At 50.6% G+C, this 17,602-nt stretch overlaps 7 protein-coding genes and 1 non-coding gene across 8 annotated transcripts; 4 read left to right on the forward strand and 4 right to left on the reverse strand.

Moving 5' to 3' along the window:
• The first annotated feature begins 64 nt into the window (after positions 1-64).
• On the forward strand, positions 65-4,763 carry STEHIDRAFT_124911 (TPR-like protein). The gene is made up of 18 exons (XM_007308990.1): positions 65-297; positions 358-457; positions 515-662; positions 722-990; positions 1,043-1,166; positions 1,223-1,729; positions 1,790-1,927; positions 1,990-2,077; positions 2,148-2,249; positions 2,313-2,641; positions 2,697-2,793; positions 2,846-2,952; positions 3,012-3,135; positions 3,209-3,643; positions 3,707-3,831; positions 3,886-3,985; positions 4,045-4,121; positions 4,183-4,763. Exons 1-18 carry the CDS (start codon positions 198-200, stop codon positions 4,288-4,290), a joined length of 3,078 nt encoding a protein of 1,025 aa, XP_007309052.1. The 5' UTR covers positions 65-197; the 3' UTR covers positions 4,291-4,763.
• A 592-nt stretch (positions 4,764-5,355) lies between these two features.
• STEHIDRAFT_134353 (peripheral-type benzodiazepine receptor) lies at positions 5,356-6,084 on the reverse strand (the record flags this gene model as incomplete). Its single annotated transcript, XM_007308991.1, has 3 exons — positions 5,356-5,613; positions 5,735-5,907; positions 5,973-6,084. 3 exons carry the CDS (start codon positions 6,082-6,084, stop codon positions 5,356-5,358), a joined length of 543 nt encoding a protein of 180 aa, XP_007309053.1.
• A 619-nt stretch (positions 6,085-6,703) lies between these two features.
• STEHIDRAFT_124912 (uncharacterized protein) lies at positions 6,704-8,194 on the reverse strand. The gene is made up of 6 exons (XM_007308992.1): positions 8,059-8,194; positions 7,894-7,988; positions 7,735-7,819; positions 7,525-7,654; positions 7,380-7,435; positions 6,704-7,270 (listed from the first exon to the last, which is right to left on the reverse strand). Exons 1-6 carry the CDS (start codon positions 8,146-8,148, stop codon positions 7,244-7,246), a joined length of 483 nt encoding a protein of 160 aa, XP_007309054.1. The 5' UTR covers positions 8,149-8,194; the 3' UTR covers positions 6,704-7,243.
• A 512-nt stretch (positions 8,195-8,706) lies between these two features.
• STEHIDRAFT_134378 (uncharacterized protein) lies at positions 8,707-9,589 on the forward strand (the record flags this gene model as incomplete). Its single annotated transcript, XM_007308993.1, has 2 exons — positions 8,707-8,899; positions 8,970-9,589. The coding sequence occupies 2 exons, from the start codon at positions 8,707-8,709 to the stop codon at positions 9,587-9,589; spliced, it is 813 nt and encodes a 270-aa protein (XP_007309055.1).
• A 546-nt stretch (positions 9,590-10,135) lies between these two features.
• Positions 10,136-11,830, forward strand: STEHIDRAFT_65488 (glycoside hydrolase family 43 protein; the record flags this gene model as incomplete). The annotated part of the gene is made up of 13 exons (XM_007308673.1): positions 10,136-10,252; positions 10,306-10,324; positions 10,388-10,437; positions 10,501-10,576; positions 10,636-10,647; positions 10,701-10,728; positions 10,782-10,879; positions 10,938-11,058; positions 11,114-11,211; positions 11,279-11,444; positions 11,499-11,523; positions 11,588-11,688; positions 11,761-11,830. 13 exons carry the CDS (start codon positions 10,136-10,138, stop codon positions 11,828-11,830), a joined length of 981 nt encoding a protein of 326 aa, XP_007308735.1.
• A 1,504-nt stretch (positions 11,831-13,334) lies between these two features.
• On the forward strand, positions 13,335-15,183 carry STEHIDRAFT_149781 (Di-copper centre-containing protein; the record flags this gene model as incomplete). Its single annotated transcript, XM_007308994.1, has 10 exons — positions 13,335-13,487; positions 13,541-13,640; positions 13,718-13,738; positions 13,946-14,050; positions 14,108-14,430; positions 14,507-14,541; positions 14,617-14,687; positions 14,773-14,798; positions 14,867-15,004; positions 15,085-15,183. The coding sequence occupies 10 exons, from the start codon at positions 13,335-13,337 to the stop codon at positions 15,181-15,183; spliced, it is 1,071 nt and encodes a 356-aa protein (XP_007309056.1).
• A 281-nt stretch (positions 15,184-15,464) lies between these two features.
• On the reverse strand, positions 15,465-15,547 carry STEHIDRAFT_t238. The gene has a single exon. It is a non-coding gene; the product is annotated as a tRNA-Arg (tRNA).
• Positions 15,548-15,817: 270 nt separating this feature from the next.
• Positions 15,818-17,413, reverse strand: STEHIDRAFT_103638 (mitochondrial carrier; the record flags this gene model as incomplete). Its single annotated transcript, XM_007308995.1, has 6 exons — positions 17,358-17,413; positions 17,109-17,289; positions 16,991-17,043; positions 16,761-16,908; positions 16,266-16,645; positions 15,818-16,199 (listed from the first exon to the last, which is right to left on the reverse strand). Exons 2-6 carry the CDS (start codon positions 17,139-17,141, stop codon positions 15,818-15,820), a joined length of 996 nt encoding a protein of 331 aa, XP_007309057.1. The 5' UTR covers positions 17,142-17,289; positions 17,358-17,413.
• Between the last annotated feature and the right edge of the window lie 189 nt (positions 17,414-17,602).

The raw sequence follows: 17,602 nt of genomic DNA on the forward strand, positions 1-17,602 counted from the left end.
TACTGGTTTCTCCTTATACGCCGCTGAGAAGCTTGAGTTTTCCAAGGAATTTCAGCATTGACGGCTCTGTGGCACTCTTGACCTTGACGTCCTTCGCGTTTTAACTTTGTGCTTGCTCCTCATCGTTTAGGCCATCCATATCTCTCCGCCGGACAGGATCAATTAAACTTTGACTTTTGACATAAACTCCGTCGAGAATGCCACCACCAATAGACATGAGAAAGGAACTCTCTGAGGAGAGCGAATCAGAGGATGAAGAGAGTGAGGACGAGGAGAGTAGTGATGCCTCAGGTTCTGGTGCGCTTCGTTATCTCTCATGTGCTTCTTCAAATTTTGAATACTGTTTGTCTCGTGAAGAGGAGGATTTGGGAGTAGGTTCTGAGGAAGACGCTGGGCTAGAAGAGGGAGAAGATGGACAGGGGCCGTCGGCGGAGATGCAAATAGAGGGTGACTTTGAGTGCGTACAACGCCTTCCTCCTTATTTTGTATTCTGTCTTATGCCATGTATTCTAAGCCGCCTCATACAAAATATCCGAAACGCGGACGCGAGTACCAATACCGGTATGCTTAGCCGTGAGTGGGACTTCAATGCGGAAGAACAGGATGCTATATTTCGAGACGACCTCCGTGCTGCATCTGGGATTGGGAAGAAAGGGAAGAAGGTAGGATATCCATATTGACGTCAACTATTCTACTACACTGTTTAACTTTTGCCTGCCAGCGAGGCGGTCGTAGAGGACCAGTTCTGTCACCACAAGTGAAAGCCATGCTCGGCGAGGGCAACCAGGCCTTCATTGACGATGACATACCGAAAGCCGTTCAGATTATGCAGGAAGTCATTCGCATCGAACCAAGGGCCCGTGCTGCATGGGTCGTTCTTGCTAACATACACGAACGAGACAACCCAGAGAAGGCGTTGCAGCTGAGAATCATGGCTGCTCATCTACAACATGAAGCAGATGATTGGTTGACTTTGGCTCGCGAGTCGAGGTACAGTCTACATTATGAAAGTCTGTGTATATTTCTCAAATCAAAACCCCAGGGAACGCGGTTTCAACAAACAAGCCCTCTATTGCTATGGTAAGGTGGCGAGCCTCGACCCCTCAAATATTAATGCGCTTTGGGACCGGGCGTCTTTGGCAAAAGAACTTGGAGAATACCGCATCGTATGTTTTTCCCTTTGCATGACATCCTATGTCATACTTACCTGACAAAAATACAGGTCCGTTTTTCCCTGCTCGGGATCCTCAAGAGCGTCCCTCATGACCTCACAATCCTCGAGGAAATACGCCCCATCCTTGTCGAACTTTCCGACCTCAATACCTGCGCGTCTTTGTATCACGGTGCATTCACGCACTTTCAGTCCCTCTACCCTTCTGGACTGGGCCCAGGTCCAGATCCCACTGTTGGCGACATCCCAGGAGGTGGATTCGGTCATCTTCAGCTCCTTGTCCTAGCAGATCTCTACAATGGACTGAACGAGCATGACAAAGCGGTCCATGTCATTCGAAATGGGTCGAGATGGCTGCAGGGAAGAGCGGATCAGAAATTCTGGGACGCCTGTGAGGATGACAGGGAGTACGATATAGGGGATTGGAGGACAGAGGGTGGCTCTGGCGCGACTGGAAGGGAAGGGTGGGTTCAGCCCGGGAAATATCCTCTGGACGTGAATGCAAGGCATAGGTTGGCAGTTGCAAGGTTGAGAATGGGTGAGATGGATGAGGGAGTGGTAAGTCCGACTGCTTCTATCCTGAGGGACACTTATTTCCTTGCTGACTTCTCGACCTAGATGCATGCCAAGGTCATCCTTGCTCAGGATGTGTTTGACTATGCACCACTTTTCGCGGAAATCGCGGACGCGTATTACGACTCGAAGATGTACGCCGACGCGAAGCCAATCTACGAAACGCTAGCTCATGATGCAGCGGTATGTGGTTGTGGTGACCTTCACAGATGGCATGTTTTTAATAAACGGTTCTTCGTTCCAAGACGAGTAGCCTACACATACTTCTGCAAGTGGCTCGATGTTGCCACTTGCTTGGCGACCTCCGCGAGGCCGCTGATGTATATGAACATGGTATGGATGTCGAGAAAACAATAGCATCTTCTCGTGGAGCTGAGAAAAACCTGCTAATACGTCTCCTTAGTACTCGCTGCCGACGCCACCGACAACGAAAGCAAGATGAGACTGGCAGAAATCTATGAGGTTCTCAATGAACCACGTAAAGCTTTAGAGCTCGTTTTCCAAGGTTACTCTATCTGTCTTTTCACACCGTTTTCCCCTTTACTAACGGTACATGGTCATGCTACAGTGATTGAATCTCGCCGCCGACCTCGCAAAGGCGCCACACAAACCTCCGAATCCACTGATGCTCCCACCACCTCCCTATTCGAAGAAAGCTCCAAGAGGTACAAACAATCAGCCAAGGCTAAATTTAGCCATGCTGAACTCAAGGAGATGGAAAGTCAGAAGGAGGAGGAAGTATTGAGGTCATATCAGCGTGTACAAGCTACATGGGAGGATATGTTGAAGCCTGATGGTACCGAGGGCCAGGCGGAGGCTGAGAGAGAGTGGTTAGTTGAGGTAGAAAGGATGACAGAGAGTTTCCGAATGACGAAGAAACTGTTCTTGACGAGTCGGGTCAGTCTTTCACGTCCGTCTTATGGGATAAGCATGCTGATGCACGATATTGCAGAGTGATCCATTCCGCGGCATGTTCCCCTCAAAGACTAGCAGGAAGACGCGAGTTGAAGACGAAGACGCCCTGGCATCGCGGATTGCGCTTGAAATGGGTAAGAACCTTGCACCTCCATCTGTTCCCGCAGCTGAAGGTGTTCTCGACAGAGGATGAACGGGCACAGCGAGCCCTCAACAAGGCAAACAAAAAGCCAGAGAAAGTGACCATCTTCCGCGGCATCCACTTTGATGAGTGGTTACGGGTCTTTATGCAGGCAAGTCTTCGTCTTACCGTCAAGTCGTTCTTGTCGCTCACCATACATGCAACTTATAGTACGCGTTCGTTTTGACGAAACGCGGCCAATATGACCTTGCAGAGGAGCTCCTATCCCACCTTCTACACTCGAACGCCTACCAGTCCCCCGAGGTGCAGGATACCGTACGGATTGCGATCATGAGTGTGTATTGATAAACCTGATCACTTCGCTAACTCGCTCATCCTTAGTCACTGATTTTCCACTGTATCTACAGCATGCGCAGCCAATGCGAAGAACTACGATACCGTGGTAGAACAGGGACGGAAGATCATCAACTCCCACCAATTCAATAACGAGCCTATGCGCGTCCTCGTCGCTTCTCTAGCCTCCGGGTTCCGTAACACCGACGCGTTCATCACTTCCAAACTGCAAAAGCACCTGCTCCGCGAGATCAAGCTGTCCGACGCCGCCATACGCCATCAAGATGCGCTCAAGTGGTATGCTCCGAGGGGGAGATGGGCATTGGCGCCAAGCGGAAGCTGGAAGGGCGAGGAAGCGGGTGGTGACGATGATGTGGATGATGCGGGTCCAAGCACGAACTTGAAGACCGGTGGCCCGCCTTCAGACCTGCCGAAGGTGGACAACCCGATGTTGGTGACGATATACGGACAGTTAAGCTTGGGTGCTCGAAGTTATCAGAGTGCGATTTGTGAGTGCGATTTGAGCTTCTGTGTGTTTGTCTTCAGCATGACTGAACCCTCTGACGCGGTAGACTACCTGCTACATGCCTACGATTACTGCCCGCAGGAGCCGATGGTTTGTTTGTCACTCGCTATTGCTTCCATGGGCCGTGCGATGCAGCGACAAGCAGACAATCGACACCATCTCGTCGCCCAGGTGAGTACTCGCGCCGCTACTATCTGAATCAGGATACTCATGAAATAGCACTAGGCTATGGCATTCCTGACGAAGTACCGCGAGTTGCGGCAATCTGACTCGGTTGGACAAGACGAAATTGACTATAACTTTGGTCGTTCCTTCCACCAACTTGGTGAGTTATCTCCAGCTTAGCTTCCTGTTCTTTGAACTTTGATACGAAATGGGTGGCAGGACTTCACTCTCTGGCGGTTAAGCACTATGAACGCGTGCTCGCTCTCGCGGAGGAGAGGACGAAATCGAATCCAGAGGTAACCAATCTGAGCATCTTTGCATATCTGTCTGATCTAAAAATATTTTGTTCTTCCTCAGGACATTGGTCTCGCAAAAGAGGCAGCATACAATCTCTCTTTGATTTTCGTCATCACTGGTGCTGCTCCCCTTGCCGAAGCCTTGTACCGGCGTTGGCTATCATTTTGAAACCCTAGTCATCTCCGGGCAGCGTGAGCTGTCGGTCATATTTGTTGTGAATCGTTTCGGTTCTAGGCCTTTGCATCAAGGTGTATGACCTTCGCGCTCAAAGCAGAACCGCCCACGTTCCCTGTCACTAAACGGCTCATCCCTCGTCTTCGGCATTATGCTCATGGGCATTACCATCTCGATTAACTGGCTTTCCGTCAGTGCTGATCTCGTCGGAACGCCTGTCATGTGGCTGCGAGGTATCGGGATGTCGGTCTGGGGGTATGGGTGCCATAGCGTGGTTGTTAAATCGCACTCAAACAACTTATTTGGAGTGCGAGCTATCTGGTGATTCATTTTGTTTGGAAGAAGGCTATGACTACTAGATGGAGGTACTTAGAGTCGTCAACTCGTCTGGATGATTCATAGCCAATGAGTTCTTTCTCTCTTGACCCGGACATATGCTATAGTGAGTAATGATGACCAAAGAGAAACCGAGGAAATATATATGTTTGAGCTTCGTGGTGGTGACACCCCGGAAGACTGTACTCATTTGTTTTGGAGAGGGAGCTGACTGCAGTGAGAACGCCACAATTCCATCGTCGTACAGCCCCTGTGGCGCGCCACTCACTTTTCCTTCTCTTCTTTTTTTTCCGGCTCATTGCCCCTAAATAATCGCATGGTCCCTAGATGAGAGATAGACCTTTTTGAGAGGAAGAGTGTGATATTATGGTGCCAATGGTCGTCTTCATTCGCGACAGCTTTCCATAGGTAATTCAGCGTAGTGGGTACGCTGTACAGACAGCGTCGAGACAGGTCTTCCACATGTTTGGAGACAGCAATAGTCAAATGGCGCCAAAAACTTGCATATACCAGGTAGAGTAATGATACAACATGCGAAACAAAAACGTCCGTAAACAGAAAGGTTGTGTGACCCCCTATTTCATTGCGGCCTCATTTTTTGCCGATACCCCAAGAGAGAGAGTTCCTTGTCCGAGATCTAGTACCCCCTGCCCTTTCCTTTCCAGTCAGGAATGGACCATCCGTTAAGATACCCCACACCGATCTATTCCAAAAAAAAACAGTTCAGCGATATATCTCCAAAGGGGAGAGCAGACTTGCACCCACATTCAAATAGGTGGCAAAGCCCAACCAGCCAAGGTAAGGCACGAGCGCCCAAGCCGCGACTTCGTCGACTTGACCCCAGGTATAGGTCAGGTAAGACGTCACGCCGAGGAGGGAGACGATGTCGACGGCGGCGAGGGCGGGCTGTTTGAACTTGAAGAAGGTCGGCATCCAGGCTAGGTTGAGTCCGAGTTGGATGGAGTAGAGCGTCGCGCCGTGCTGTGACCCACCCAAAACAAGAGGAAAAAGAAAAGGAAAGAGATGGTGTGGAGGGTGAGTTATACTATATTTTTGTTTCGCGAGATTTGGAGGATAGGGGTATGGAATGGGAGGGACGTACGAGGGCGAGGCCGCGAGTGATGGGGTTGATAGAAGTGAGGCCGGTGCTCATGGCACGGTACGCCGAGTATCCCATCAGACCGTACAGAGCAGTCCAAGCAGGCCCGAATAGCCAAGGAGGCGGACGGTACGCGGGTTGCCTCATTTGCGTGTACATCTCCTGAGTCTTACGCGCTGTGCCATAAACGACGAAAAGTCAGTACTTATGAATTTCGCGCGAAAAGTATGTGTAGACTAACAGGAGATTGAGAAGCCGACTGCTGCTCCGAGCCCTACGGGCAGCAAGATTGCTGAAGCTGGGTGGGTGAAGAATGCATTGGGAAGGGTGAGGTGAGGAATGTAGGACGTCATCTCTGTAAAAACCGTGTTTGGGATTTAGTATGGATAATTTATGAGAAACGTTCCTTCTGAAAGGTAAGATATCGTACTGGCAAATGATGGTTCTTGAGGTCAAGTTGTTTTGTAGGCGATTTTGAGGTGAGGTGGTGGTAAGAGTTAGGTCCAAGTTAGGTCGAGCGACGCTGCGTAGATGCGGGGTTATGGACGAGCAACGACGTCATACAGGGGGTCACATCGAGGACGTGCCACATTAGGGGTTTTATGATACGGCCCCAGAGCTCATTTCTGCCTGGCCAGAGATTGCTCCACCTCGAGCGCCGGCCCCGCATACGACGAAGCCAACAGCGTTCGGCTTATTCCGCGTTAGCCTTCGCATGTTGGTGACAGCACCCCAGCATCTATTATCTTCTATAAACTTCGTGATAGGCAACGTAAGCATGCTTGGATAGAATCCCGTGAAAAATCTGAAGAAAAACAGCCCGAAATAAGGAGTGGACAAGGGGCACTCGATACAGAGCGCGGCGCGAAGCCTCTCGTGGGAGTGTGGAACCCAGCGCCACTTTGATCTCTGGGCTCATAAAACTCTGGCCCCAGGTCATCGAAACGCCCGTATCATATTCAACCAAGCTGGGGCCACATTCGGGCAAGCGTCTATTTCCTGGCGATCAAATGAGTCTCTGCACGAAAGATACACAACCGATACCGAAAATTCCAAAGGCGAGTCAAGAAAACCCAAGAGACGTGAGGGCTCTGCACACTTCGCGGGTACACTTGTCACCCATTCGCACTGGTAGCCTTGCTAGTGAGAACGCGATGATCTATAGCACAAATAATTACACAAATCCCTGTAACCAATGGATGTCGACGATGTTCTAAATATGACAGTAAACAAATGATGAAGAAATAGATATAGGTGACGGCGCCGTTGAAGGCCTGAACGACAGACAACGCAAGATGCGATAGATGAGACAAACGGGTGGAACCGTATGAATCTAGCGCCAAGTCGGCAGCAGCGAAACGTAGCTAATAACGCTGTTGAGTAGTACTAGAATGGGCGGCGCCTGTCTGAGTCCGTAGGAGTGAGAGGCGTGCATGAAAGGTGGTCGACAGTTGCGTGTGAACGGCCGTACAATGAATCGGACATTGAGGATGCGACCGCAAGGATCTAGGATCAGATACCACGACGGGTGACAAAGGTCTGCGGCGGCGATGTGGCGTCAGTCAATATTTGAAGCTTGTGACTGAATTTACGCCGCAGAGGACAAGAGAGCGAGGGTCGTGCGCGGGCTAGCGAAAAATGGGCTCACCTCGAGGTCGTGCGATGTTGCGACGGCAAGCACGAATTTCCGGTCATAGTCTGTCACTGTGGCGGTGAATTGAGTAAGTGATTGAGTACCGGTGAAGCGAGATATTTGGAAGAGCAAAATTAGGCGGAATTGGGACAATACGAACCTAGTGCAAAGATGTTCTGCTTGAGAAAGCCTTCGAGGTCGGTGAGGGGGGTATCGGGAGTTATGGTTGTGTATGGATTCGTTGTAACAGAGCGCTTGAACTTGGTCATGAATGATGCGACCTTGTCTGACTAGGGAGCATAGGAAGTGTATGCCAATTATAAGCATGCTGCCATCATTGAATATGCCAGATGGCGAACGAAATGCGTACAGGAGATGCCTCGCCCGCCTCCCACTTCTTCTTGAGTGCGCCGACATCGATGTACCCCAGAGGTTTGCGTTTACGGTCCAGCACTCTGAATTAAATATGACATCAAGGCTTATGAGAAAGTTCGTCCAGGATGGGATAAGCTTTACGAGTTTGGCATACGGGATGTAAGAAAAGTCTCGGTCGAAGGCGGATTCAATGGCGCGGGAGATATCTTCATCCTGTGGAAGCGCAAACGCTGGTGGTAGTTGCAGATCCTATACCATCGTCCAACAGTCTTCCTTTAACAGAGGCTTTTTCGATAAATGGGTGGAATTGCCAGCGCACCTCTACGACCGCGCCACGGTACCTGTCTGGAGGTGGGAGAGTGAGACCGTTTGTGTGGCTGGTGGGATGGACTGCTGTGGCGACAGACATGACTGGACAGTTTGTGTGGTTGGGAAGCGGTACGTGTCAAGCGAGACCAGAGTTTGTGGTGAGACAAAGAGGAGAGACAAGGACGGATTATTATATTCCTGCCACCACGTGAGTCGGCGCTGGGCGCTGTGGCGCGCCACGTCGATGTCCTGGCACCTGCATCAGTTGTAAAGACATGGTTGGACGAGCAAGTATGATAGAAAATATAGAGCACAGAGACGACTGGAAGACCCCCTATAGAGTACTAATCCTTACGATTGTGGAAAGAAGGAAAGATACTCATTGACCTGACCTCGGGTAGATAAATTTCGGATCGGCCCGCATGCCAGTGTTAAAAGTTGAACGCGTCTTCGCCGCGTCCTCCCCCCACCTACTCACCACGACGCGTAATCCAACGCGTTGTATGGTCTGTTTCGAGCCCACCTGATTAGCTGTTGAACTAGGAAAAGCACTGGATTGAAGACTTACTATCTTGGATTTTAGCAGCAGACTGATACCAAACTTCTGTTCAACATCTCTTCGCTGCCACCTTCGATTTCTTTTTCGGTTTAAATCCAAATGCGGTTTACAAGGGTTGTGCATAGCACACTTGGGCATCTTTCCAGTGTGCACCGTGGTACGGCCTTCGAAAAGCGTTCTCTTAACCTTCTTCAGTCAACCATGTCCATGTCACTTGCTCGCGTTGGTGGACGGGCCGATGGAGGCGTTGACCTCCTCGGCTGGTGGTGGCTTCCTGAAGCCGGATCCCTAGGTAGGATAGGCTATTCATCTTCTCGTGCTCGGAACTTTTTGAGGGAACCGCTGATACAAAATATTTGCAGACCCAGAACCCCGCCGTCGCATTCGTGTCCTTGGTCAATGCAAAGCTGAGAAGAAAAAGATGGGTCCCAATTACGTGCGCGAACTTGAAGGGGTAGTGTACAAATACACGTCCGAGGCTCGTCGTCTCTCCGACACCTCTTCGAGTCCAAATCCTACTTCTCTCTCGCCATCATCTTCTGCACTTCCTAACCTCAACGCTGAAGACTTTCTCGTCGACCTCACGGGACATAACGCCTTCCGCAATCCTCGCAATCCGACATCATTACCCATCGTTGCCGTCCTCGTCTCTGAATCATCTTTCACTCAAGCATGTCTTCTCACCGCTCATGCGTCCCCTGTTCCGTTCTTTCTACTTCATCTACCTCCTTTCGCGTCGCTACCCCATCCTGACGAAGCCCGCCCATCATCTGGCCCTATGGGAACATTATACTGGAATGCTGCCCTTTCCTCATCGCATGGGTTGCTGGGCACAGAGTTTGAGATCAGATGGGAGCGCGATCCGGAGAATACGGAGGGGGAGACGAAGGGAAGACCGAGGTTGTGGTATGGTGGGAAGAGACTGCCGAATTGGATACCTGGTCTGGATAGGGGCAATATCGATTCAAGCGGGGCTTCCTGACCGGGAGCGAGATGTTTTACGACACAACGACGTTTTATGCCTATTCGCGCAAGAGGACCGTGGCTTCGAGGCGTTCCTCCGTCCCTGTTCAACAGCGCTTCGAGACTCGCAAGCACCTACGTGACGTCGTGTCGGAGTTGTTGCCCCCGAGAACGCGTGGACGAGTCTTCTGTGAGAGGCGATCATTAACTCAATTAAACACGATACACTCCTAATCGTCAATCCGTCGCGCTCACTCCCGGCCAGTCGCACAGAACTCCACCAGGTGTCTTTACCACCTGACCCTAGCTAGGAACCTTTCGACCTCATCTTCCACCCTGCACGCATGCTAAGCCAGTCACCAGTCACCCAATCCGACTTTTTGCCTCGTCCTTGGCCTTATGGTTGCCTTCATATCGTGCATAGTTACAAGGCTCGTGGATTCAGCCGGAGATTCTTCACGGCTGGACAGGGGCCGCCTCGGTCCACCTGGAGCGTTGCTGTGTTTCGCTGTGTACATATAAAGGCTGAAATGGCCCGTCGTGATGTTTTCGAGGAGAGCTCACGATGAGAACATCTTCTGCGATTTTGGGGCTTTACGTTCTTGCTACAAGTGCGTTGCTTGCACTTGGTGCCACTTTCACCAATCCCATTAGGGACGAGAATGGTTCTGACCCGTGGATGGTATGTTGGTTGACTTGTGTTTGTGTCCCTTGATTAATCGCTGTGATTTGCAGACATATTTTGATGGATATTGTTAGTCTCCCTTATTACCTCGCCGTCTTCTTTTTTGAGCCGAGTTGTTTGCCCGCTTCCCAGATTATTTGACCACCACTGAGTGGACCGATGTCACCATCACCCGCGCCACTGTCAGCAGTTTGTTTATTCTACCCCTCTTCAAGATTCAGGCTGACAACGACTTCGTAACTTAGACGGTTGAAGGACTGAAGACCGGTGAGACAACTGTCGCATTCTCGACGACAGCCACTGCATACTGTTGCAACGTCTGTAAGTTCAATGTTCACTACGCCGCGTTAGAGGCTATACACTGACACTTTTCTGTGCAGGGGCTCCTGAAAGTAAGTGCTCCATGCCTTTCCGGGTATTTCGTGCGGTCCTGATTGTTGTGTAGTCCACCTCGTGAACGGCATCTGGTACATGTAAGTGTAGTACGTTTGAGAGTTTCGTGGAGATGCTGAGGGTCAATCTTCAGTTACTATGTCGCCGGAACGTCCGATGCCGCCAACCAACACATTCAAGTTCTCGAGGGCAATGCTGATTCACCCTGGGGCCTTATACCTACGCCGGTACGTACTCTTAGATTGCGGTTGTTCACCATCTCTCATTTACGGTTTGCGAAATTATACAGGTCGAATCGTCATCCCGAACCGTGACGTCTGGTCCATCGATCCGACTATTATGGTGCTCTCTTCTGGCCAATATTTGGTTTATAGCTCGTTCAATGGGGATCTTCAATCCCTGTATATTGCGTAAGCTTCATATGTTGATCACTTGCCCGCTCTATACTCACTTGTCTCATCTTAGGAAAATGACCGACGCCCTCACCGTTGGCGATGCAGTTCTCATTTCCGAGCCAACTTACTCGTGGGAGACTGAAGGTAACCCCGTCAACGAAGGTCCCGGTATGTCTGTTCCTGCTGTACTCCCACGTAAATAGTCCCGCATCATGCTCATCCGTCTTGCCTTCAGTTGCACTGTATCATGGCGGTAGGACCTGGCTCGTCTACTCTGCCTCTTACTGCTGGAACAACTACAAGCTTGGAATGCTCGAACTTGTCGGATCGGATCCTATGGTAGCCTCCAACTGGGTGAAGAACCCCGAACCCATCTTTCAGGCCGCAGATGGCGACTATGGGTAAGCCGAACTCCTATGTTCGAGGAGGCGTTGGGTACTGACTAAGGGACATAGACCGGGACACAACTATTTCTTCATTGTGAGTCAACGATGCTAGCATCGGATGCCTACATGATGGCTGAATGTGACGCTCCGATGTGTAGTCTCCGAACGGAGAAGACATATGGAATGTATTCCACGCTTCTCCGACCTCGACTGTAGCGTGCGATGGAACACGCAGAACTTTCGTCCAGCCCGTCAACTGGTACGTCCTATCTTCCCTTCATATCCGCGAACCCGTCATATGTCCCCGGCGAGTTGTTGACAGTCCGGGCAGGAATTCCGATGGTACGCCGAACTTGGGCAGTCCCATTGCGCCTGGGGTGGCGGTTACGGAACCGGCGTAAGGCGCTCGGAGCAAAACACTGGTCTCGAGATGTTGGGGACCGTGGGTCGACTCTTCAGGTCTTTTCTTACGTTTGGTGATGCTTTGCGATATCCAATCTGACGTTCAGGCGTATGCCGTCGAGATAGTGGATTGTGCGACAGCACGGTCTAGCCGTTCCCATTTTGAGGAATATCTACGTTTGTTTCTTCCAAACTTTGGGTGGACCCTAATGAGTTGTTGCCCCTTAATTCTATCACCGCGTTAGCCCCATAAGAGACACAGTGGCTTTGAATGGCGAATTCTATGTCGTGCAGGGCCTATTCCGTGCGCCCTGACGGACCCTTGACGGACCCTTGATGCTTCTGCAAGCAGTGTCACAACATCTGTGGGATTCGTACACTGCGTTGAACCTGACTCTCTGTGCGGTTGATCGCAATTGCTAGTACAATGACTAGCAGTCTACGTTGATGTAGTTGGACCCCATGTGTCCGATCTACACCATCGTATTCAATGCTGCTCCGAGGACATTGCCTCCCACTCTGACGAACGTCGGACATCTAAAATTCTATGATGCAGCGTTTCGCCAAGAGCTGCCACCATAGTTGGTCTTTTCGGACTTCGTAGAAGTGGCCTGTGCGGTGAATCGGACGAATGGAATCGTATCTATCTTTGGGTTGACCTAGATATAGACCGTCTTGGCAGGCGTTCAAGTTTAGGTCTTCTGCCTGTGAAATCCATGTGTGAGTCTAATTTCCTTCCATTGACATCTGTGCCATACCGGTCCTGAGTACTAGAGTCCTCGGGAGTCGAAGTTGTTTCCTTCTCTGTTTTTGGCTCGCGCGACCCTCGCCTCGAAACCCGCGCACATGTTCGGCCATTTCGAGTCGCCTGATCTGGCTCACACGTACGGCTATTGACTTGCCACGGCCATATTACTCGAACGACGTTCCCCTAGTCAGTCTTACGAATTATTTGCGAGGTGACGCACAATTGTCTCGTCGTCCGAGCAGCGATCGTCGGACGTATAATATATTCTCTTGATCTTGTCTTTGCTTTGAAGCTCGGATTTAGTCGATCATGGGGAGGAGATGAGGTCTTCGCTCAACTCAGGCAGATGTACATTATTCGCCGCCACCGGAGATACTTCCAGGGCCATGAGGCGTTCGCGCAGAGGAAGTCAAGGTCATGTCGGGAGTGAATGACCGCGATGTCGCGGACTGGCATACTGCTATATGGGGGATCGTGAAACTTTTTTTTCCCGTTATGTGGGCCATAATTGTGCTCTACACTTCTGCATGTAGACGCCTTCCAGTACATGAGTAGTGCACGATCAACGGCATTCCGTGGATGGGAGGTATCTGTCGTTGTCCCGAGGAACGCACCACAGCTCAGCCTCCATCCTGGCCGGCCGGATTGCTTAAAATCCCGCATGATTGGTAGGCGAAAGGTAGCGCGAACTTGGTTTGCTTCCCTGATACTACTCGACGCTCAGCTCGTATCCTAATATCTACCTAGTCTCGATCATGCTCTCATCCGCTCGACACCTAACTCTTCTCCTGAGCGTGCTTGGGTGTTGGGTCTCCCTTTCCGTAGCAAGTTGCACTAATCCGTCGGTCCGCAAGGAATGGCGCGCAATGACTACCACGGAGCGAGCTGACTGGATCTCAGCGGTCAAGGTATGTGTTCAAAAGACTTTTGTCACCCACCACTGGCTGACCATTGGGGATAGTGTTTGGCTACATTCCCTCACACTGATGCTCTCACTCCATCAGTTGACCCGTCCTTGTCTCTGATTCCTCCCGTCAACACGTCTGGTACATACTATGACGGTTAGTTGCGTCTGCCTCTGAACTGTATACAGAGAATTGACCTACCAGACATGGTCGATATTTATTTGATTGCTCAGATTTCGTTTATATACATATGGGTACGTGCATTCGTTCACATGTAAATTAGGACTCGCATTAATATGTGTGGACAGACTTGAACATTAAAGTAGGCGATAGCTTTTGCTGATATCTCTAGTATATCTCATGTCTATAAATTTTCTTAGATCCACTTCACCGGTGCGTTCAGTGGTATCTTGCTCATGGAGTTATTTGTTGGGCTCATTATTTTCGACATCAATCTTCAGGTTTCTTTTTTCCGTGGCACCGATGGTATGTAGCAGTCTACGAGTCCGCCCTGAAATCAAAATGTGGTTACACCGGCGCCTCTCCGTACTGGGATTGGACCATCGGTCCGTTTGTCTCCCCCTTTTACGGCACTTCTACCATCTTAATTGCGTACCTTTCAGATGCCCCCGACTTCTTCGAATCATCCTTCTGGTCGGACTCTTCCGCTACGTCCGGCCTGGGAGGCTGGGGCCAAGCCTCACTCAACAACGACTATGCCGTCCCGACGGGCGCCTTTGATACATGGCACCTCTCCTATCCTTCGCCACACATCCTTCGACGCAACTTCACAGAACAGCCTTGGCTTTCTTTCGCTGGGAATCCGTTCTTCCCCGACCCGACTCAGATCGCGAATTCGAGCTTTACGGCGAGTGAAGTGCAGAAGGTGATCACGGGGTTTGAAGGTAACTTCAAGGAAATGCAGAAGTATGTGGAGCAGACGCAGGTTTGTTCTATCTCTCTTGGACATTGCTGTTCTTCTCGAGTTAGCGGTGATGTAATTGCTTATTTTCTATGAATAGGGTATGCACTCAAATGTCCATCTGATCATGGGCGGGTAAGTCACTGAGCCTCACGCCAAATATGTAGTCACTCACCAAACTCTATCCGTTCATCCTATCGTTTCATGAAGTGATCTCGGTGGTACCTGTCCCGAGAACGCTCCAGCCAACTGCACACCTGGTCCAACCTGGTCCGCAAATGGTCAGTCAATAGCATACCCCACAACCTTATTTAGTTCTCTCAAACTCACGCCGTCCCGTCTTCCCCGTTTCCCAACCTTTTCCAGAGCCCCTATTTTGGCTTCACCACGGTGTAGGCCCCTTCATTAACATCTCCCCACACTTCTCCATAGGGGCTGAGCACTGACTATTTCTCACTAGATGATCGACAAGATCTGGTACGACTGGCAGCACGCCTCTCCCTCCAATTTTTGGTCCTTCTCCGGCGGGTCCGTTCAAGCACTCGACACCATCGAAGATTACGAGGCCAATCCAAACGGCGCTGCGCCGGAATTGAGCGTAAGCACCATATCTCTCTGCTTATCTCTTTTGACGGCGGTAAACACTAATAAATTTATGATTGGATGAATTGTTCACAGCTCAACTCATCGATCCCAGCAGACGGGTTGTTCACTGAGTCGACGATATACGACGTTATGGACACGACGAGCGGCTTACTCTGCTATGTCTACGAGTGATTCGCGATTGTACCTCCCATATTTGTTATACTGCTGAGGGAGTGTTATTTATTCTTGGGTCGCTGAGGCCGTCATCTGCGAAGGATGCTTAGGAAGGGCGGGGATGCCTTTCGCGTTCCTTTTTGTCCTGGGCTTTGTATGTACTTGTTACAGGACGGTCTCAGTCTTTATCTCGCAATTGTATTGTATCTATTATCGCGCTGTCGATCATATCAAGTGGAAAAGTATCACTTTTGGTACCGGGCAAAAGGCAAAACGAGAGCTGGGCATTTGCTCATAACTGACCACCGCAGGGGTCGAACCTGCAATCTCCTGATAACATGCACAGTCGTAGTCAGACGCGATGCCATTTCGCCAGGCGGCCATAAGAAACTACGGATTAATGGTAAATATCATAGTAAATCAGGCTTGAGCTTCAATTCGTCCATTTTTATCAAAGTATGGGGACGAACGGTCTCATAAAAGCAACGTGTGAGAATCAACATTCAAGATGAGTAGATAGCAAAAGTACGAAAAATTAGCAGGTAGTGCATCCTTTTTAGATATGAAACAATAAATAAGAATGGACCCCAGCACCAATACTACCCGCGTCTATCTAAGCCTAGTCAACCTCTCCGTATACATACTTCAGCGCTCAAGTCTCCCGTTCCCTCCTCAACCCCTCCATAACCCACTCATAAACCCACATCGTAATCGCACTCGACGGTGCCGCCTTAACGAGACTGATCCCCAAACCCCTATACAACCCCCTCACGCCCTCCCTCCTCAATATCTCCTTCACCGTACCCCTGATCCCTAGCCCGTCGTCGTATCGGGGCATGATGGGCCCGTGGGCGTAGAGCTGCCGGGTCGGGCCTTGGACTTGGAGGCGTTTGCGGATGAGGTCGAGAGGGAAGATGGAGGTTTTGGAGAGGATGGAGGAGAGGAGGCCGGCGGATGCGTGGGCGGAGCCGGGGATGAGGGAGGTGAGGATTTTGTGAGTAGATGATTTTGGTCGTTGATCGGGGTGACCGTCGCTGGGTTCGTTGTTCTCCTTTGCGGGTAGTAGCTGGGAGGGTGGTGGAGCGACAGAGAAGAGTAACACTAAAGGCGGGTGTAGAGTCTCATAAAACAGAAAGAAAAGTCCCATATTCGGGACGATGCTCATCATTCCCGCTCCCAACCCTCTGAAGAAGCCCTTCACACCTTCCTGCGTATATATATTCGCGATACCGCTCGCGAGCGAGGTATAGACTTTTTGCTTCCCCTGGGCTGCGAAGCGCGTGCGGAGGAGGTCGAGGGGATAGGTGGCGAGGGTACTGGCGACGCCGGCGATGGAGCCTGAGATAAGTGAGTTGGCGGAGGAGGGAAGGGGGAGAGTGAGGGAGGTGAGGAAGGAGGAGGTTGTGCGGTAGGTCGTGAATTGGACGGCGCCGTAGCCGAGGTAGAGGAATTCGGCGGGGATGTTGCCTTTCCAAAATGCCTGTAGATGGAGGAGGTGCCACATTTCAATCGACGGATAGGTTCATCGCACATGGAGTAGTAAATGACTAGCAATAGGGACTGGGATGTGAATGGGACGAAAAGGGAAGGCGTACCGTGATACCCTCATGTTTGAGTATAGTCCGGAACGTGCTCAGCGTACTCCTGTATATTGGAGGTTTATCACCCGGGTTCAGCTGAGGATGTGAGCGTGTTTGGAGTTGGAGACGAATTTTGACGACGTCGAGAGGTGCTATGCAGAATCTGCGGTGGTCAGCGCGTTATACATAGCCATCATGGGAGTAAGAGCTCCATAGGTAGATGTGAAGTGAAAGGATAGACATACCGAGAAACGACACCAGCTGTGGCACCGGCGATCATCGTTTGGGATTTCGAGCCCTATTCATAGAGAATGTGTTGATGACGTTCTCTTCCAGTAGTCGAAAGTACTGATGGATATCTACCTCGTCTCTGAGGTGCTCTTGGCCCTTTGACATGTCTTTTGGTGTATAGGGTTTCTGAGGTAGGCTAGAGGCCGTTCTTTCCCTAATGTTTGAAGTCCACCCAGTAGCAGAGAATGTGGCCCTATAGGCTCAAGTTCGGTTGGCGTGCGAGGAGATCAGCCCGAGGGCTCGTTCATGCAATCTGCATGATCGACCAACAACATCATCAAGTCAAGCCAAACAATCCGATTCTAAAAATAGTCAGCTCACCGACATGCTCATGAAGAAAAAGTCAGCACACGAGCAACAAGTTGCAAGGGATTCGAGGGTGGCGATGGGTTGACGCGAGCAGCAGGCCGATGTTGATCATGACGTTGCACCGTGACTCGGATTTGTCCGGAAACAAATAACGCCACAAACGCGCCAAGCCACTTCAGAAAACGTGGTGCTTTGAAGATCGTTGTCATCGAGATTTGTGGGACCTGGAGGCCTGAATTTGGCCTGAATATTGGGGA

The sequence above is a fragment of the Stereum hirsutum genome, assembly GCF_000264905.1.
Source record: "Stereum hirsutum FP-91666 SS1 unplaced genomic scaffold STEHIscaffold_16, whole genome shotgun sequence".
Classification (NCBI taxonomy): domain Eukaryota; kingdom Fungi; phylum Basidiomycota; class Agaricomycetes; order Russulales; family Stereaceae; genus Stereum; species Stereum hirsutum.

Coding starts and splice junctions, on each gene's coding strand:
- STEHIDRAFT_124912 (XM_007308992.1), bottom strand. CDS start 8,148: ATGTCTGTCGCCACAGCAGTCCATCCCACCAGCCACACAAACGGTCTC. Junction 7,820..7,893: donor CGAGACTTTTCTTACATCCC/GTATGCCAAACT, acceptor TATTTAATTCAG/AGTGCTGGACCGTAAACGCA. Junction 7,655..7,734: donor AGGCGGGCGAGGCATCTCCT/GTACGCATTTCG, acceptor TATGCTCCCTAG/TCAGACAAGGTCGCATCATT.
- STEHIDRAFT_124911 (XM_007308990.1), top strand. CDS start 198: ATGCCACCACCAATAGACATGAGAAAGGAACTCTCTGAGGAGAGCGAA. Junction 298..357: donor TAGTGATGCCTCAGGTTCTG/GTGCGCTTCGTT, acceptor TGTCTCGTGAAG/AGGAGGATTTGGGAGTAGGT. Junction 2,078..2,147: donor CGCTGATGTATATGAACATG/GTATGGATGTCG, acceptor ACGTCTCCTTAG/TACTCGCTGCCGACGCCACC.